Below are 16,464 nucleotides of genomic sequence, written 5' to 3'. Positions count from 1 at the left end.
AAACAAAAGTGATAGGTATCTTAGTAATTCAATCCATACACTTGAGTGTAGCCTTAAGCCACCAATAGCCTTAAGCCACCAATCTAGCCTTCAGGCTTCAAGCAAGTAATTGAACCATGTAGAATAACTTCCACACTAAACACCCAAGGGCAACCATCAACAGACTTCAATCGAAACAAACTCAAGTTCCCAAGTATCATTTTGTCATCAAGACATGAATCTCTTCATCCATGACAACAATCCACCTAATGTCAAAAAAAGCTCTTCACACAAAGACTAGGGAATAGAGGTAGAGGACAAAATGGTAATAAAATAGCAACAAGAAGGTGACAAAGAATCATAGAACACAGAACTAATGATAGGATGCTAGATGATGTGCATTTACCTTTCTAAAAGGGCTTCACCAACTTTATCGTGCTATTATGCTGTCGTGCATACCTACAAGTTAGGACAATATAATCGACAAAAAGGACTCAATGGAGACAAAGGTGCGAAAGGAGAAGACGAAGACAGAGGAAAATGACCCACATCAGAAAGAGAAGGAAGGGTAATAATGGAAGGGAGTCATCAAGATCTATGGGACTCAAAGACTCTTCAATAGTAGGGAGTAGACTTAAAGAAGGTGACACCGGTGGAGACAAAAGAAATAATTATGGGCCGAACAATAATAGCAATACCCTTTCTATGAACGTGGATACCTCACGAAAGCATTTTTTATTTCAGGATAAGAAAAAAAAAAATTATTTAGGTAAGGAGGATGAGATGACCCCCAAAAAAACAAGAAGAAAGTGCAAACAATACAAATAAGCTAAGCTACAGCTGCCCTCCAATCTCTTTGAAGGTTATCCAATAACAGCTTCCAAAAACAATTGAAAGAAAGAGCAAACATAGATGTCAAAACCACAACTATATCCTATAATAAGGTAGGAGACCTAGAACAACCCTTGAAAGTTCCAGCATTCCTCTCAATCCAAATAGTCGACTGGATTGCAAAAACTGCACCGCACCATAAAACTCTTCCATTACTTCTCTTCCCAAAACCCCAAAAGTAATAGATCCCTCACACTCCTAGGCACCAACCAACCATGCTTCACCAAAGCAAGAAAAAAGAGTGTTCCAAAATTGGTTTTCCGTCCAATGATGGAGGCAAAGATGAGCTTTAATTTCGTTGGACTCACAGCACATACAACATATAAGGGACTAAGAGACTTATAGGATCTCTTTTTTTGTGTCAAGTTGTCTGTGTTAACCCTATTGAGAGTCACGGTCCAAATGAAAGCCCAATTCTTAATGTGGACCCTTGCCTTCTAAATCCCATCCAAGGAAAAAAGTTAGGAAAAGGAGTTTTTAAAAGGGGAAGGAAAAAGGATTTGGAAGAAAAAAGACATCATGGATCACTCTCCCAGACCCTCTCATCCCTTAAATAAAATATCCATAGTAGTAAACAAGGTGAATAGCTCAGCTCGTCAGCCTCTCTTCATCGAAATCCCAAGAAAGAGATCCCCTCAAGTAGAAGAAAAGAAAGAGCTGGGCTTAAATAAACAAGGCATCATCAACTCCAACGAATTCTCACCCACCCAAGCATCCTCCCAAAATCGAACCTTGTTACCATTACCTTGTTTGAAATGGATGAGAGGAAAGAAAAGACAAACAACCTCAAGACAAATTTCCAGAAATTTGCGTGATAAACAACGTTCCGCTTCCTTCAATATCCCACCCATTCCATTGAAGCCATAGTTACTTCTTATTGCTTTGTGCCTAAGGGAGTTAACTTCTAAGGGGAACCTCCACAACCATTTACCTATTAAAAGATGTTTTCAGAAACCACGGTGCAAAGCACCAGTCCCCCTTCGGATTTAGGACTTAAGAAAACACAATTAGAGCATGAGGATCCAATTTACATACCCTAGGAGACAACTAATGGGCAAAGGAAACATAGCCAAATATGTGGAGAAGTAATGAGAACAACAAACCTATAGGAAATAGGATGGAGTATGGTTTTTTTTTCCTTTAATCGATAGACCATGGGTTTTTTCTTTAATGTGTAAATCATGTCATTCGATTAATAAAAGAGCATGCAGTAAGAACCATAGTAGTCAAAAGCATGCGTCAACACAAGGCGCATAAAGGTAACTAGTCCAATCCCTCAAAGGGGGTGAGGTGAGGGAACATGCCCAAGGCGCACTAAGGTGCAATGGGGCACACTGAGGCACAATGGGGGGCAGGGAAGCGAGAGGCCCGATGAGGCATGACTCATCTGCCCTCCCCCCTTTTTTCTTCTTACACTTTTACTTGAAAAATCCCGCAAAAGCCCTTCATGAAACACCTGCTCATGTTAGAAGCTCCATCTCGCAAGCCCTAGCAAGTTCGAATGCTCTATTCTCGTTTTTGAAGCTCCATCTCACAAGCCAGCCAAGCCCTAGCAAGTTTGACTATTCAAAGGTTCATCTTTGAAGCTTCAACTTGTTCTTCAGTTCTTCTTCTCCGAATCGAAGGTCATCTCCTTTGAAGACTCAAAAGCTATTCTTCGAGACTTATTCGAAGCGCTAGCAGGGTTCAATCTCCAAAGCTTTTCTTCTTCACTTTGACTAATCCAGGTGAATCTTCTTCTTCTTCAAAATGCTACCATTTTCTTCTTCTTTGGTGACCGACTGAATCCAAAGCACTCAGCTGACTGCTCTGAGTTTGCTTGCTGTTGGTGAGATTTCAGACACTGTTTTATTTATTTATTTATTTATTTATTTGCTCTTGTAGAATATAGTACACACTACCCACTTTCTAAAGTTTAATATTATAGCTGCTGTAGGATGCTGCTTCCTTACTTTCTATTTATCCTCATCTAAGATTCGCAATTTAATTATTTAACAATTACTCAATTACAGCTGCTGCTTCCTAGTTCCTCCTAGTTACTAGTGTGCTGCCACTGCTGCCCACTATAAATGGATTTAGAAGGCTCTACAAAGAAAGATCCTACATGGAAGTATGCACACTTGGAAGATCAAAAAAATAGAAATAATATGACTTGAAATTTTTGTGGTGAAGTAACAAAGGGAGGAGTACTCCAGGAAAAACATATTGTTGAAGGTTTCCGAAATGTGAAAGAATGCCTGAGGTGCCCTGCCCATGTTCATGAGGAGCTTAAGGAGTATATGTTGTAGAAATAAGCCGAGAAGGAGGAATATGAGTTATTGCCTGACTTTGATGACATAGATTGTTATGGTGAAGATGAAGAGGATGAAGTTCAGGAAATTGACTCTTGTGGCAAGAGAGCACTTCGTGGTTTAAGTCGAAGTTCCTACCAATCCAATAGAATGTCACCTCACCCCATTGTGAAGAAACCAAAACAAAAGGAGCCTATAGTAGATTTGTTTTTTACTCCTGATCCAAAAAAAGAGGTTCAAGCTAGGAAATAAAGGAAGATGAAGCAAACATCCATCAATGAGACATGCTAGAAAGAATTAAGACAAAAAGCAATGACAGATTTTGCTAGATGGATGTATGATGCAGGAATACCATTTAATGTTGTACATTTGGAGAGCTTTGCAGTGGCACTTGAATCGATTGGGCAATAAGGTCCTAGAATAAGACTACTTAGCTATCATAAAGTGAGGGTTCCTTTCCTAAAGAAGGAAGTTAGTCAAACGAAAGAGTTGATGAAGGACCATAAGAAGGAATGGGCAACATATGGACACTCGATTATGTCTGATGGTTGGAGGGGTTTGGTAACTAATAAAGACATAATCATGGTCTCAAATTTCCACGAAATTGTCAAAATTTCCATTACCCTTGAAATCGAAATGGCAGTCAATTTATGTCTTGCATAGTTTCTGTCGAAATCTCAACGAATCATCCGAAATTTATTGAAACCTCGAAATTTTAGCGAAATTTGTCAAAATTTTAACTATGCAATGAAATTTCGTCGAAATTCAAATGAGAGATTCAAAAGTGAAGTGAAATTTCTCATTTAATTTATTTTATTTATTTTATTGAAACAAAAGGTTATCACTAGTGCTTTTTAAATTATATGAAAAAATAAACTTATAGTAATATTTTATTTAACCATTCATGTCTAAATTATCAATATTTGAATAATAAATAATATTTAAATGATTTATGAATTTCATTTACATTAACTAAATATGTTTAATGTACATTATCTTACAAACATATTTGATACACATACTATTTTACAACTTTTCTACCTCATACAAAACATAGATGTATTAAATTTGTAATATATTAGTCTTAAAACTTACATTATTATGTTTGTAAACCATTTCTAAAGTTTCACAAAGAATTCCATGCTTTACTACTAGTTTCCATTATTTTTTCAAATCGAAATCGAAATTGACATCGAAATCGAAATTTCTGTCAAAATTTCTATACTTTTGGAGCTTCGAAATTTGAATCGAAATCAAAATTAAGACCTTGGACATAATAAACTTCTTAGTGAACTCTCCAAAGGGATTGATGTTCATCAAGACTATTGATGCTTCTAACATTTTCAAGAATGCAGATAGAATGTATAAAAATACTTGATAAGATAGTGGAGGAAATTGGATAATCAAATGTGATTCAAGTAGCCGCAGATAATGCCTCAAATTATGCTACAGCAAGCAAGAACTTATTCCTAAAACTAAATTTTTTAATGTATACACTATATACTGTTTCTTTAAATATTTTAATGGCTTCATTCTTGATTTTTGAATAGGGGAATTGTTGGAAGCAAAGAGGCCACATTTATATTGGACATCATGTGTTACCCATTGACATAATTTAATATTGGAGGATATTGGGAAGATGCCTACAATTCGTAATTTTGAATACTTTTAAAATGGTTATATTCATAACCATGTTGGTGTGGTGCACTTGATGAGGCAATTAAGGAAAGGAGTTGCTAAGGCCTATAGTTACAAGATTTCCAACAGCCTTCATCACTCTTCAATACACCTTCTAAAGAACAACTTGAGGAAGATGTTCACTTCTAAGGATTGGAATATTAGAAAATGGGCGAAGGAGGAACTAGGAAGCTGGCAAAAGAGCAAATAGTATTGTTTGGATGACTACCTTTAGGAGTACTATTGTTTATACCCTTAAATTTGTTAGCCCCAAGGTTTTATTAACCAAGTTTTGATGATAAAAAACTATTGTCTATTAATGGCTTTGTGCTTGAGTTGTTTTCAACAACATTAAGCCATTGAAGTTGAAAAATTGAGCAAAGATTTGAAGAGTTAAAGTTCTATTTATTTGAATTGTTATTCTCTCAATTGTAATTTGTTTTAACTTGTAAGGCTCTAAGAATATTAAAGGCATGGCACAAGTGAACAAAAACAAGAAAATTGGAAACAAAGGAAGACCAAACCCGGCCTTACAATTAGGGAGGTCAACCAGCTCACAGGGGGCGGTCAACCAGTCCAGGAAAAAGCTGGAAGGAACCAGTCAGCCCCTAAAGGTAGTCAACTGGTCTAACAAGTTTTGCCTGCAACAAACATTTCTTTCTCTCTAATGGCTAGCAATCGGTTGATTGAACCCAATAAGCGGTCTGCTAGCCTGATCTAAAAAAGTTTTCAACAGGCAGAAAACGGCTAGTTTTTTCTCCAATCTCTATATACATGCCCTCTAAAGCCAAAGAAAAAGAACTGATCTATATTAAATTACCAAGTGCCTAAACATTCTATTCTCTCTTAATCCCTCATGTGCCATCTTTTGAATATTCCTTAAGAGTTTGTCTTGAGCTTCAACTTGTAAATCATTACTAGTGAGGATATTTGATTTGTAATCTCTCTTGTATTGATTTCCTTGCCTCCGTAGATAACAAGCATTGTATTTTATTTCCTTGTCTCCGAGAAACAAGGGGTTGTTTTGTTTGCCTTATCTTCATAGAAAACAAAGGGTATAAATTGGTTTCCTTGGTCTCCGGAAAACAAGGGGTTAGTGGAACCTCAAGGTGATTTGCCTTGAGAGAGTAAACGTAGGCCAGTTGCTGAACCACTATAAAAAGAGTTTGCAATTTCTCTTCCCTTCTCTCATTTGAATTCATTGCTTTCTATTTATTTATTTACTTGGTTTGTAATTGCTTTAAATTTTGTATAAAACACTTTACCTTTTATTAAACCCAACTCACCCCCCCCCCCCCTTCTTGGATTGCCACTTGGGCCAAAAAAATTGACAGGCCCCCTTGCCCGTGTACTCCATTTGGTTGATGGGGAAAAGAAACCTACATTGGGATGTATTTATGAAGCTATGGGCAGGGCTAAGGAAGCCATAGCTAAGGCTTTCAGTGAGAGAGGATAAATTCAAGGAGGCATTTGAAATTATTGACACAAGGTGTGGATGCCAACTTCATCGACCTTTGCCTGCAGCTGCACACTCCTTGAACCCAGAATTTTATTATTCAAACACCAACATTGTGCAAGATGAAAAAATCATGTCAGTTTGTGCAATTGCATTGCAAGGTTGGTGTGATCAATTGAATTGCAATACAAAATTTCAAATGAGGTGCAAAATTACACAAGTGCTAAAGGCCTCTTTGGAATTGATATGGCTGTGAGACAATGGAAGACAGGCACCAGGTAAGTGGCTTACTTAGCTAATAGGTAACTTAGTAACTTAGTATTTTATGTGCATTTTTACTACCTCTTTCTCTATGAAAAATAATATTGGCTACTTAGCACAGAGGTATTCATGTGGAATTTATTTAATAACGGCGAAACGATGGATCTCATTTGGATTGTCAGCTCCAAACTTGCAAAAGGTTGCTGTGAAAATTCTTGGCCTCACATGTAGGGCTACCAGCTGTGAAATATATAGAAGCATATTCCAACATGTAATTCACTAGGATATCGTAGATTAAAGAACATATTTTTCTACTTATAAGAATCATTGCTTACAATATTACTTTTTACTTCTTGCAGCTTCATAGCAAAAGGAGAAATAGGCTAGCACAACAACGCTTGAATGATTAGGTGTTTGTGGAATAAAATTGAACCTTGACGTGTCACAACAGCATGACACCATTGCTCCCATCCTTCTAAAGGACAGTGGCGATAGTAATGAGTGTTGATTGGTAGGATGGATGGCAACTTCGATAAGGACAATGAATGTGTGTTTGAAGATGATTGTTTGTACTCTGGACTAGCCAAAAAAATAATAAAGATGATAATTCTTAAATGAGGCCCCACATTGCACTAGATCAACACTAAGTGCAAATGTGCCATCATGTTCTAGAGGAAGAGCTTCATCTAGGGCTACTAGGGCTACAGCATCGGAACTTGTAGATGAGAATGAGATCCAAGTGAGTAGTGCAGAGGAGACTAAAGAGAATATTGGAGAAAAAAATTCTGATGAAGAAAAAGAAGAAGATGATGATATCTTAGTAGACTTAGTTGATGATGACTGAGGACTATTTGATTCTAGACTTTGAGATCTTTTCTTGAACTCTTTTCTTTTGATATTGAACCATGTTGTTGATGCTTTTGGGCCTTAGGTTTGGCAAATTCATTTTCTTTGTAGTTTGAAGCTTGAACTTTTGCATGCTTATGCTGAACTATGCTTGTTTCGCTTGGAACTTGGTGCTTGGTTGTCATAATTACTATGCATTTATGTTTTGGTATTGAATATTTTTGGTATTTAAATTCTAATACTACTGCTAAGGTGTTCATAGATCAATTACCCATCAAATAGAGCAATATACACGCAATTTTCATAAATGTGTGCCTCACCTTCAGTACCCTTTACACCTTCAACTACTATGGTAAGAACCACATCACTCCATAACATTTTGATAATTCATTTGGTATATAGCAGGTATGGCTGACTTTCAGAATATGTCTGTTTCTCATTTAGCAATCCAATTTTGTAGTGGTCAACAAGCACAAGAGGATCGGTGAATAATTAGCTTATGTGGAAAAGGGGTGTTGATGTATTCTTTAGCATTGTCACAATGAAGTATTTGACCAAAATATTTTTTGAGTTAATCTTAAAAAAAAAGCACAAATGATACTAAATAACTCAGAATAATCTTCATTAAATACAAACAAGTCATCCTCCAATGATAATCAACTAAGTTCACAAAATATTGGAAAACTAATTTAGAAAGGACTAGACTAGGCCCTAGACATTTGAATGGAATTGTTAGATTACCACTTTACCTAAAAGCTTGAGCTATTAAGTTGGGGGCCAACAATGTACATCAAGCTTTAACAAGAATCAATGGGCTAACACGAAAAGGACCGATTATGGACCTAGGACACAAAAAGTGATGCAATGATGCATTCCAAATTGACAAGACTCACACACTAAACTAGATAAAGGACTCAAACTAAGAACCAAATTCTTTAACTTGTTCAATAAAGGGCGACAAAGGCAACAACAAATAAAAAGAGGTGTGTACTAAGCAGAGTATCCAATAGATGAGGATAGTGACTCAAAATAGTAAAGCCCCCAAGTTTCATGTCCTATGCCAATCATCCTCCTTGTCTTCAAATTAGGGAAAAGGTGATTGAACAACTTACCAACAAATGTAACATTAAGGGAAATTTAGGAATATACACAATAGAGGATAAAGAATCTATGACCCAAGGTCTAAAAGAACATGTAGTGGATGAGGTTTACCATTCTGAGCAAGAAATGCAACAAAAAGAGATGCCAATATTGAACATCACGTGAAAACCTTCTCAGTACGAGAGTTCGGAGTGCGTGAACTAGGAGAGGTTAAAGGATGCATGTTAAAGGAGGAGTGAACCACACAAAAATAAACATTTGCAAAGAAAGGTAACTTTGCACTGTTGAGAATCTAAGAACGCAAACTCAAGTCAAACCCCCTAAGATATGAAGAATTGTCATCTATTCCCTTCATTTTTGCATCTCACAAACATTAGCTATGTTGGGTTGTGCACATTGAATTACTTATGAATTTTCTTCATTTCAACAATGTACTCATAACCAAAGTCTTAAATTTCGATTTCGACTCAAATTTTGAAGCTCCAAAAGTACGATAATTTCGACAAAATTCGATTTCAATGTCAATTTTGATCTCGATTTGAAAAAAATAACGAAAATCAGTAGTGAAGCATGGAATACTTTCTAAAACTTTAAAAATGGTTAACATACATAATAATGTAAGTTTTAGGACTAATATATTATAAGTTAAATACATCTATGTTGTGTAAAGGTGGAAAAGTTGTAATATAGTATGTGTATCAAACATATTTGTAAGATAATGTAATTAAACATATTTAATTTATACAAATGAAATTCATAAATCATTTAAATATTATTTATTATATAAATAATGATAATTTAGACACAAATGGTTAAATAAAACGTTGTTGTAAGTTCATTTTGTCATATAATTTCAAACACAATTGAAATAATTTTATTTTGATAAAAATAAATAAAATAAATTAAGAGAGAAATTTCACTTTACTCCAAAACCGCTCATTTGAATTTCGAGGAAATTTCATTGTATCGTTAAAATTTCAACAAGTTTCGCTCGAATTTTGAGATTTCGATAAATTTCGGATGATTCGTTGAGATTTCAATGGAAATTATGCAAGACCGAAATTGACTGCCATTTCGATTTCAAGGGTGACAGAAATCAAAAATTTCGACAAAAATTTCGACAATTTCATGGAAAATGAAGACCATGCCCATGACACTCCTAAGTCCTATCCCCCTCTTGTAGTATAAAATGCTCAAAAAAGAGATCACACATGCAAGTCAAGTCACAAGAATACAAGAGTTTTACAGAGTCCAGAGATCTCTCTATAAATATCAAGGTGCATGCACCTTCATGCAATCTAAGATTCCATCAAACTCCACAACAAAGAGGTACTCAACACATCTTCCTCAACCCATACCTCCTTCTACTAGTCATCACAAGGTCCATATTGGAACAGATATTCAAACTCACCCAATTCTATAAAATAAATCTTCACAACCTTAGATGTACGCAATTACTTTTGTTCAACTATTTCTCTAATAATCCATAGCAATGACAAGGGAACTAGGTTCTTAATCGGCTCCATCACAAGGAGAGAGACCAAACAAACAACAAAAAATTAAAACACCAACCACACCTCAGTCACAAGCAAGCAACCAACTATGCGAGTAAACAACCCACACTCACAAGCAAGGGCAAAGAACAATTGCATGGTAGGGTCTTAACTACTCTCACCTATACTGCAACATGACATCACTAGAAAATCATGAAGTGTTAAAAACTGAACATCACTAATCAAACGCAAAACTGGAACAAATCTTTTGGGAATGGCTTATAAAGCAAATAAAAGCATTACAGAACAAATCAAAGCAAAAACAAGCTCCAACCAAGACTAACACGTCGATGCATGGCGTCAGAGTTAGCAACTAGCAAACAATGCGAGGGGGTGCATAAGCCAATTGCTGATGACGAGACTTCAAAGTAGGAAGATCAACAGTGTCTCTAGATGATTACGGTTCTTGGCTTCACAAAAAGGGGTAACGGTGGGGGTTACACGAAGCTACTAGTGGCATCTGATCAAGCATTCTCGAGAGCCCTACCATTTTCTAATGCAACAAACAGTGTTTCAAGCTTACTGGAAGAATGAAGAGGCATATGGATGGAGAAAGTAGTAGTTGTGGCAATAGAGGGGAAGCAACAGCTAGGTAGGGCTTAGTGTCTCAAGTCTTTGCTCCATGTTGAAATATTTCAATAAATGGAGAACTTATGGAATGGGTAGGTCCCCCTTTCTTCATAGTTTACCCTATGTACAATAAATGATGCTTATACCCTTACTAACACACTAAACTATAACATGATAGAATGCTGGAATTTATTCCACTGCTTGCTTTGTAGAGGAAATATTGTCAAGAAAACAATGTCCACTTTGTTAAAAGTGGAAGTTGTTTTCCACTTTTGATATTTTGTCCATTTTGTCCATTCATCAAGTCAAAGTGAATTTTTTAGATTACCACTTTATAAAAACTTAAAATCTTTTAGGTAAAGTGGTAATGTAACATGGTATCAGAGCTAGGTTGACAAGAGGCCCTGGGTTCTAGTCTCATTGCTCGCACTTATTGTGCGGTGATTAAAAAATTATTATATTCCCTATAATGGGTGTTATGTATCGTGTGTTTATCTCTCCACATACTATTGGGTTGCACATGTAGGGGAGTGTTAAAGCTTGATGTACATTGTTGGCCCACAACCTAACAGCTTAAGCTTTTAAGTAAAGTGGTATTCTAACAGAATCTAACACACAAACACAAAGGAAAAATAAAATCAATTCAAGCATGCAACAATTCCTACACCAAGATCCTTCCATAGGTTGTTCATAGAAAAATAATCATATAAGAATGTTTCTAGTCTTAAGAAAATTTGGAGTGAAACATTTATTGTACCTGTCCAATGTAGATTCTCACTTGCACACTTAGCCACGTATTTGCTCAGCCCCTAGTGGTAACTACGTGAACCTCAGTCACTAAGAGTTTCTTCCTTAGTCACTCCTACTCTCAAAAAGAGAGAGGTTGGCACCACATAACTCTTATGAAATAAATACTCTCTTGACTTTTGACCAAACCTAGGTCCTTTATATGCGACCCGATAGGTTCAAACCATGCTGGCAGTGAGTACAAACACTAATCCCTATTAGTGTTCTCAATTGAAAATCCTTCCAATTAACTTGAATAAGAACTCTTATAATTCCCTATGAGATGGAAGTACGTGATATATTGAAATCACAATTATCTCTTGGCCTTTTATGTTATGATTCTATGAGAACCTTTACGTTAATTTCCATGCAATACAATCCCCTTTTTCTGATAACAAAAGAAATCTAGTAGGAAAGAAGATAAAATGTTATGAACTAAGAGAGGATAACATCTTCAAAGAGAAAAACCAATAAAAGATGAACAAAGAATAAAATTTAACAAAATCTAGGTAAGGAAGCCCCTTTTTAAGCCCTTTTCCATCGTAATTAATTGAAAATCACAAATTTTCTAACACACACTAGTTGTTTTTCACCTTACTCTTACCACCATATAATAGAACTTCTTTTCCCCACACTAGATTAGACACTCACAAGCCCATCTTGTCCATCAGTTGTCAAGCTTCTAAATCCTTCCCATTAATCTCCATCACAGGAGAGAAGAAGGTGGGCAAAATACCATCCATAACCTAATCACTCACTAGTTCTTTACCCATCGCATCATCCTCAAAAATAGGAACACCATCTAAAACTTCAAGCTAAATTGATGGCACATAGGAAATATCGCCAACTAAACAGAGCAATTTGAAACACACAGATATTGTTCATGAAAATAATCCAATAGTAAACCATCATTTCAATCAAACTAACTATCAAAATCACTCTCATCATCAAACACATCAATCCATTTCTTATTTTTCCTTAGGACAATCTCCCTCACCATCTTACGTGAGCCTATCTTTGAATCATTTGGAGTTTCCTCAATACAAATACTACGATCATTATTTCATTTAAAATTGTACTTACCCACGAATTAAGAGTCATTTCAGTTACTAACAAGAGAGAGTATAAACTATAAATCAAAGTAGACTCACCCTTATCATATTCCTTTCCAGCATCTAGAATCAAGTCTCCACCATTATTTCCCTATTTTGTTCTATTATCAGCATCTATAATGAATCCTTAACATCTCATACGCACAACTCTTCATCAAGACTCTGATTTTCTTTCTCCTAGTGTAAATTTTCATGCACCAAAGAAAGCTTTCTGGACACCTTAACACCAACATTGCTCTTTCACACCTAACCTGGACCACCTGAATAACCCTTAAAAAATACCATCCCATAATTATCTATCATCTAGAGGAAGTAATAGTTGAGCCATGAAAATTCCTCTTCTGCACTTGCACAGCATCCCTATGACAAGAAATGAACACCCCTTTGCTTCCATTAAATGGGCCGCTACACAACTCGTACCCAAATGTTAACTATGTTCGACCTTAGGATAACTCTTCTAAGCATCATCCCTATTAAAATTGTGGGCCTCCACACACTTATACTGATTCCTGCTCCATGTTTTGAAATTGATGTTGGACTTCTTACTTTGGGCCTGCTCATTTTAAAAGCTCTGCTGATCTACCTGGAAAATTAAGCTCACAATCCCTTTACTACCTAAGACCTGGCCCAAGTCCAACACGATTGTCAAGCATGGCCCGCTGCACTCCTAGCAATCTTGTGAACAGCCCCCAATGAAACCTTAGCTGCCTCTGAGAAAGGTTCTCTACTCCCATCCAAAAGTCCTTAACCACTGGCATTGAACAAACAAGCTGCCCAAACTACATCACTCCAGGCACCTCACATGCAAGATTTTCTGGTCCCAAGTCACAAACTCATTCCACGGACAAGCTTTCCCTGTATCCTTGAGCCATCAACACCATTACTAGAAGAAATCATCATAATTAATGATCAAAATTCTTGCACAAAACCTCACAAGCCATCTCCTTCAGGCCCCACTTAGTACAAAGTTAAAAAATTGTTTCCCATCCCAGCCCAACCCTAATCCCATTCCCTATCATTGTAGCTATTATCGCCATCCAATAGATCACCCTCCTTAATTCTAATGCTTTCAAAGCATCTTCCTAATCTTCCAAAAACCAACAAAATTCATCAGGGAACCACTTCTGTACCATGGAAGAAAAAATTTTCTTTCATAAGCATACTTATAAAAAACAGTCGCAGTCTTCAAAAACCGAAATGGCCGCATAGCTGTCACGGTCAGTTGTTACATAATGCATAACAGATGCTGCATTTGTGAATTTGTTTATGAGATTAGAAAACTTGTAAAAACTTATGGATTCACGTGTTTGACTCCAAAATCTTGCATCCTAATGCTTTAAGTGATTATTACCAAATTTTCAAATCAAGTCACACATAGTTTTGGCAAATACCTTGAATGTTACATTGATACTTTTGTCACTAAAGGGAGAAAATCCTTGCAGCTGTTATTAATCACCATTTTAGGGTATAAACCTAATTTAAACTAAGAAATCAGAAAATAATAAAACACAAACAATAGAGAAGGAAATGAGTTCTTCACAACTTTCTAAGCTATACAAACTAATAGTATGTTTCTCTATTTTGAAAATGATTTGCTCCAATCCCCCAACTCTGATAGGACCACCAAGTAAAGAAAAGAAAAGAAAAAATCCAAATATTAAAATTAATCACCATCTTTATCCAATTTATACACATTCTCTGCTACATGTGTGCACCCAATGCACAAGGCTCCCACACCATTGAGGGGACGGGAAACACATGACACATGCAGTGTCACTTCCGCGCTTGGAGAGACTGCCTCTGCCATTCAAGTTTGGATGTAACAACCTTACCACTGAGTCAAGGTTTGCTACAGCATATAATTCTTAAATCCAAAAATTTTTGCACTGCACATTGGAGTCATCACAAAAGTAGCCAATTCATCAAATCATCACATCATGCTCCAATAACAGGTGGAAAATTTTCCAAGAAAGATTTTCAGAGAACAAACCTAAGCCAATTTAGTATTCTTTGCTTGTCAGTTGGATGGTTAACACCAGATACAGCTAAACAAACAGCCAGGACAGCAGATCTATTCGAACCTGACTTTGAAAGAGCATCTGCCATAACAAGCTCTAATGTCTCCCTTGCAGCAGTTTCTGGAGAATACAAAATGTTGAAAGACACGGAGCAGAATGATTTTAAATACCCTATATAATAATAAAAGTCCCCATTACATGAAAAATGAATTTTACAGCAACCAAAACTAGTAAGCAAGGAACAACGATAACATGCTACAGTATCTTTTTCGATTGTTTCCTTTTTTCTTTTAAACCCTTCTAAGATGACATGGCAGGAAACCATGCTATTTGATCTCTATCCTTGTAATTATACAAAACAAGAAACAAAATCATTCAAGGGTCTCAATAATTACATATGCTTGACTCAAAAAACCTCTCAAACTAAGCAATTAAACCAAATTGATTTTTCCAACTACAGGTATGTTGTCAACAAAAAATAAATACATAGAGATTGCTTGAATTTAATCTATGATTAAACAAAAACTTATAAATAAAACAAATGCAAGCTAACAAAAAAATAATTAGCAGGTCTTTAACTATCTACAATCACCCATTACATTATGCCCACATAAGAACAAGAACATCACAGCACCAGAAAAGAAAAAAGAAAATATTTAAGATTTTTTTTTTTGCATTCTTTTCTTCCCAGATGAAAATTTTGAAGAAAAAGCAGCGCTTACCTCAAACCAGCACCAAATTAAATTCTAGAGTTCTGAAAAGTGTTTTACTTTCCAGAAGTTCTCAGACAACTAACACAGCCACATTGAATTCATGATCCAATGCCAACCCGAGCACAAGCAAAAAACTTCCACACAATCGTTGACTTTCAATAGCTAACGCGCAGAAACATACACACAACGAACAGACAAACAAGAGATTCACCCATATGTCCAATAAGCCTTCGATAACGTTTCCCAGAACTAAAGAAACAGAAATGAGTCTATAATACTAGCATCGCACAGTTGAAATTGGAAAAAAAAAAAAAATAAGGCACGAAAATCCAACCCAAACGAATTTTGCCAAAATCCACAATACAACATTACAGGAAGGCTAAAATAAAGAGCCTGAAAATTGAAGAGAAGTTAAATTAAGAATACCGCCGACACTGTTGTGGTTGGAACAACCGGCAACGGCACGGGCAAGGACCGGGAGGGTTTTGGGGAGAACACCGGAGTCGGCAAAAGGGTTGATGCGCATGCATACACACACTGTGGAGGTGGTCCCTCCGTCCACTCCCAGGATCACATGGGAACACTCGGGGCTCAATGCCATATCCTGCTCAAAATTCCAGATTTCCCCATTCTTGTACTTCTTCATAACGCCTTCCCACCAGACTCTCTTCCTCCTCGTCTTCTTCCTCTCGGATTCAAAGAGAGTGAGACAGAGAACACAGGCAGGAATGGCCGACGGAGAAGGAGCAAACAGAGAGAAACAGGACAAAGAAAGGACTCATTTTGAAATTAACATACATATCATCGCATTGAGATAGAGGATTCCTACGGCCAACGGTAGTTGTTCAATAGAAAACGGGGTCCCAGATTACATATTATTCCGTTCATTTATTCTCTTTTTCTTTTTTTTCTTCTTTATTTTTTTTATTTTTTTAATTTTTTTTATTCTTTTCAAATAACTAAAGTTTTTGGGTTTACGCATTAAACTAATCACACGCTTATATCAGCCGTGCTCATAGCCAACACATAGAGGGTAAATATAGATGTGCGGTGCAAGCAAGGTTTGAACTCCAAATCTATCGTTGCAAGTAGCCTTCCGAGACAAGTCGTTATTAGTTGACCATGTGCTTGAGGCATTATTATTATTATTATTTTTTTTTTTTAGATTACGCACTGGGCATCTACGTGTCCGATTTACGGTCTATGTGAC

At 36.4% G+C, this 16,464-nt stretch overlaps 1 protein-coding gene across 12 annotated transcripts in view; it reads right to left on the bottom strand.

The window, feature by feature from the left end:
• The window catches only part of LOC131149059 (uncharacterized), a 57,878-nt gene extending 41,745 nt beyond the window's left edge, over nucleotides 1–16,133 (bottom strand). For 3 of the 12 annotated variants that reach the window (XM_058099119.1, XM_058099120.1, XM_058099122.1), the window contains exons 1-2: nucleotides 15,681–16,115; nucleotides 14,605–14,712 (exon numbers count right to left, since the gene is read on the bottom strand). In XM_058099119.1, the coding sequence (XP_057955102.1) occupies nucleotides 14,605–14,712; nucleotides 15,681–15,900 (328 nt within the window). In that variant the 5' untranslated portion in view covers nucleotides 15,901–16,115. Of the gene's footprint in view, nucleotides 1–14,513; nucleotides 14,713–15,680 lie in introns of all 12 variants that reach the window. The other 9 variants (XM_058099115.1, XM_058099116.1, XM_058099121.1 and 6 more) reach the window with 7 other exon arrangements.
• Nucleotides 16,134–16,464: the final 331 nt, after the last annotated feature.

This window comes from Malania oleifera, chromosome 2, assembly GCF_029873635.1.
Source record: "Malania oleifera isolate guangnan ecotype guangnan chromosome 2, ASM2987363v1, whole genome shotgun sequence".
Taxonomy (NCBI): domain Eukaryota; kingdom Viridiplantae; phylum Streptophyta; class Magnoliopsida; order Santalales; family Ximeniaceae; genus Malania; species Malania oleifera.
Note: the sequence above shows the minus strand (reverse complement) of the source record. Positions and strands in the feature narration are given on the sequence as shown.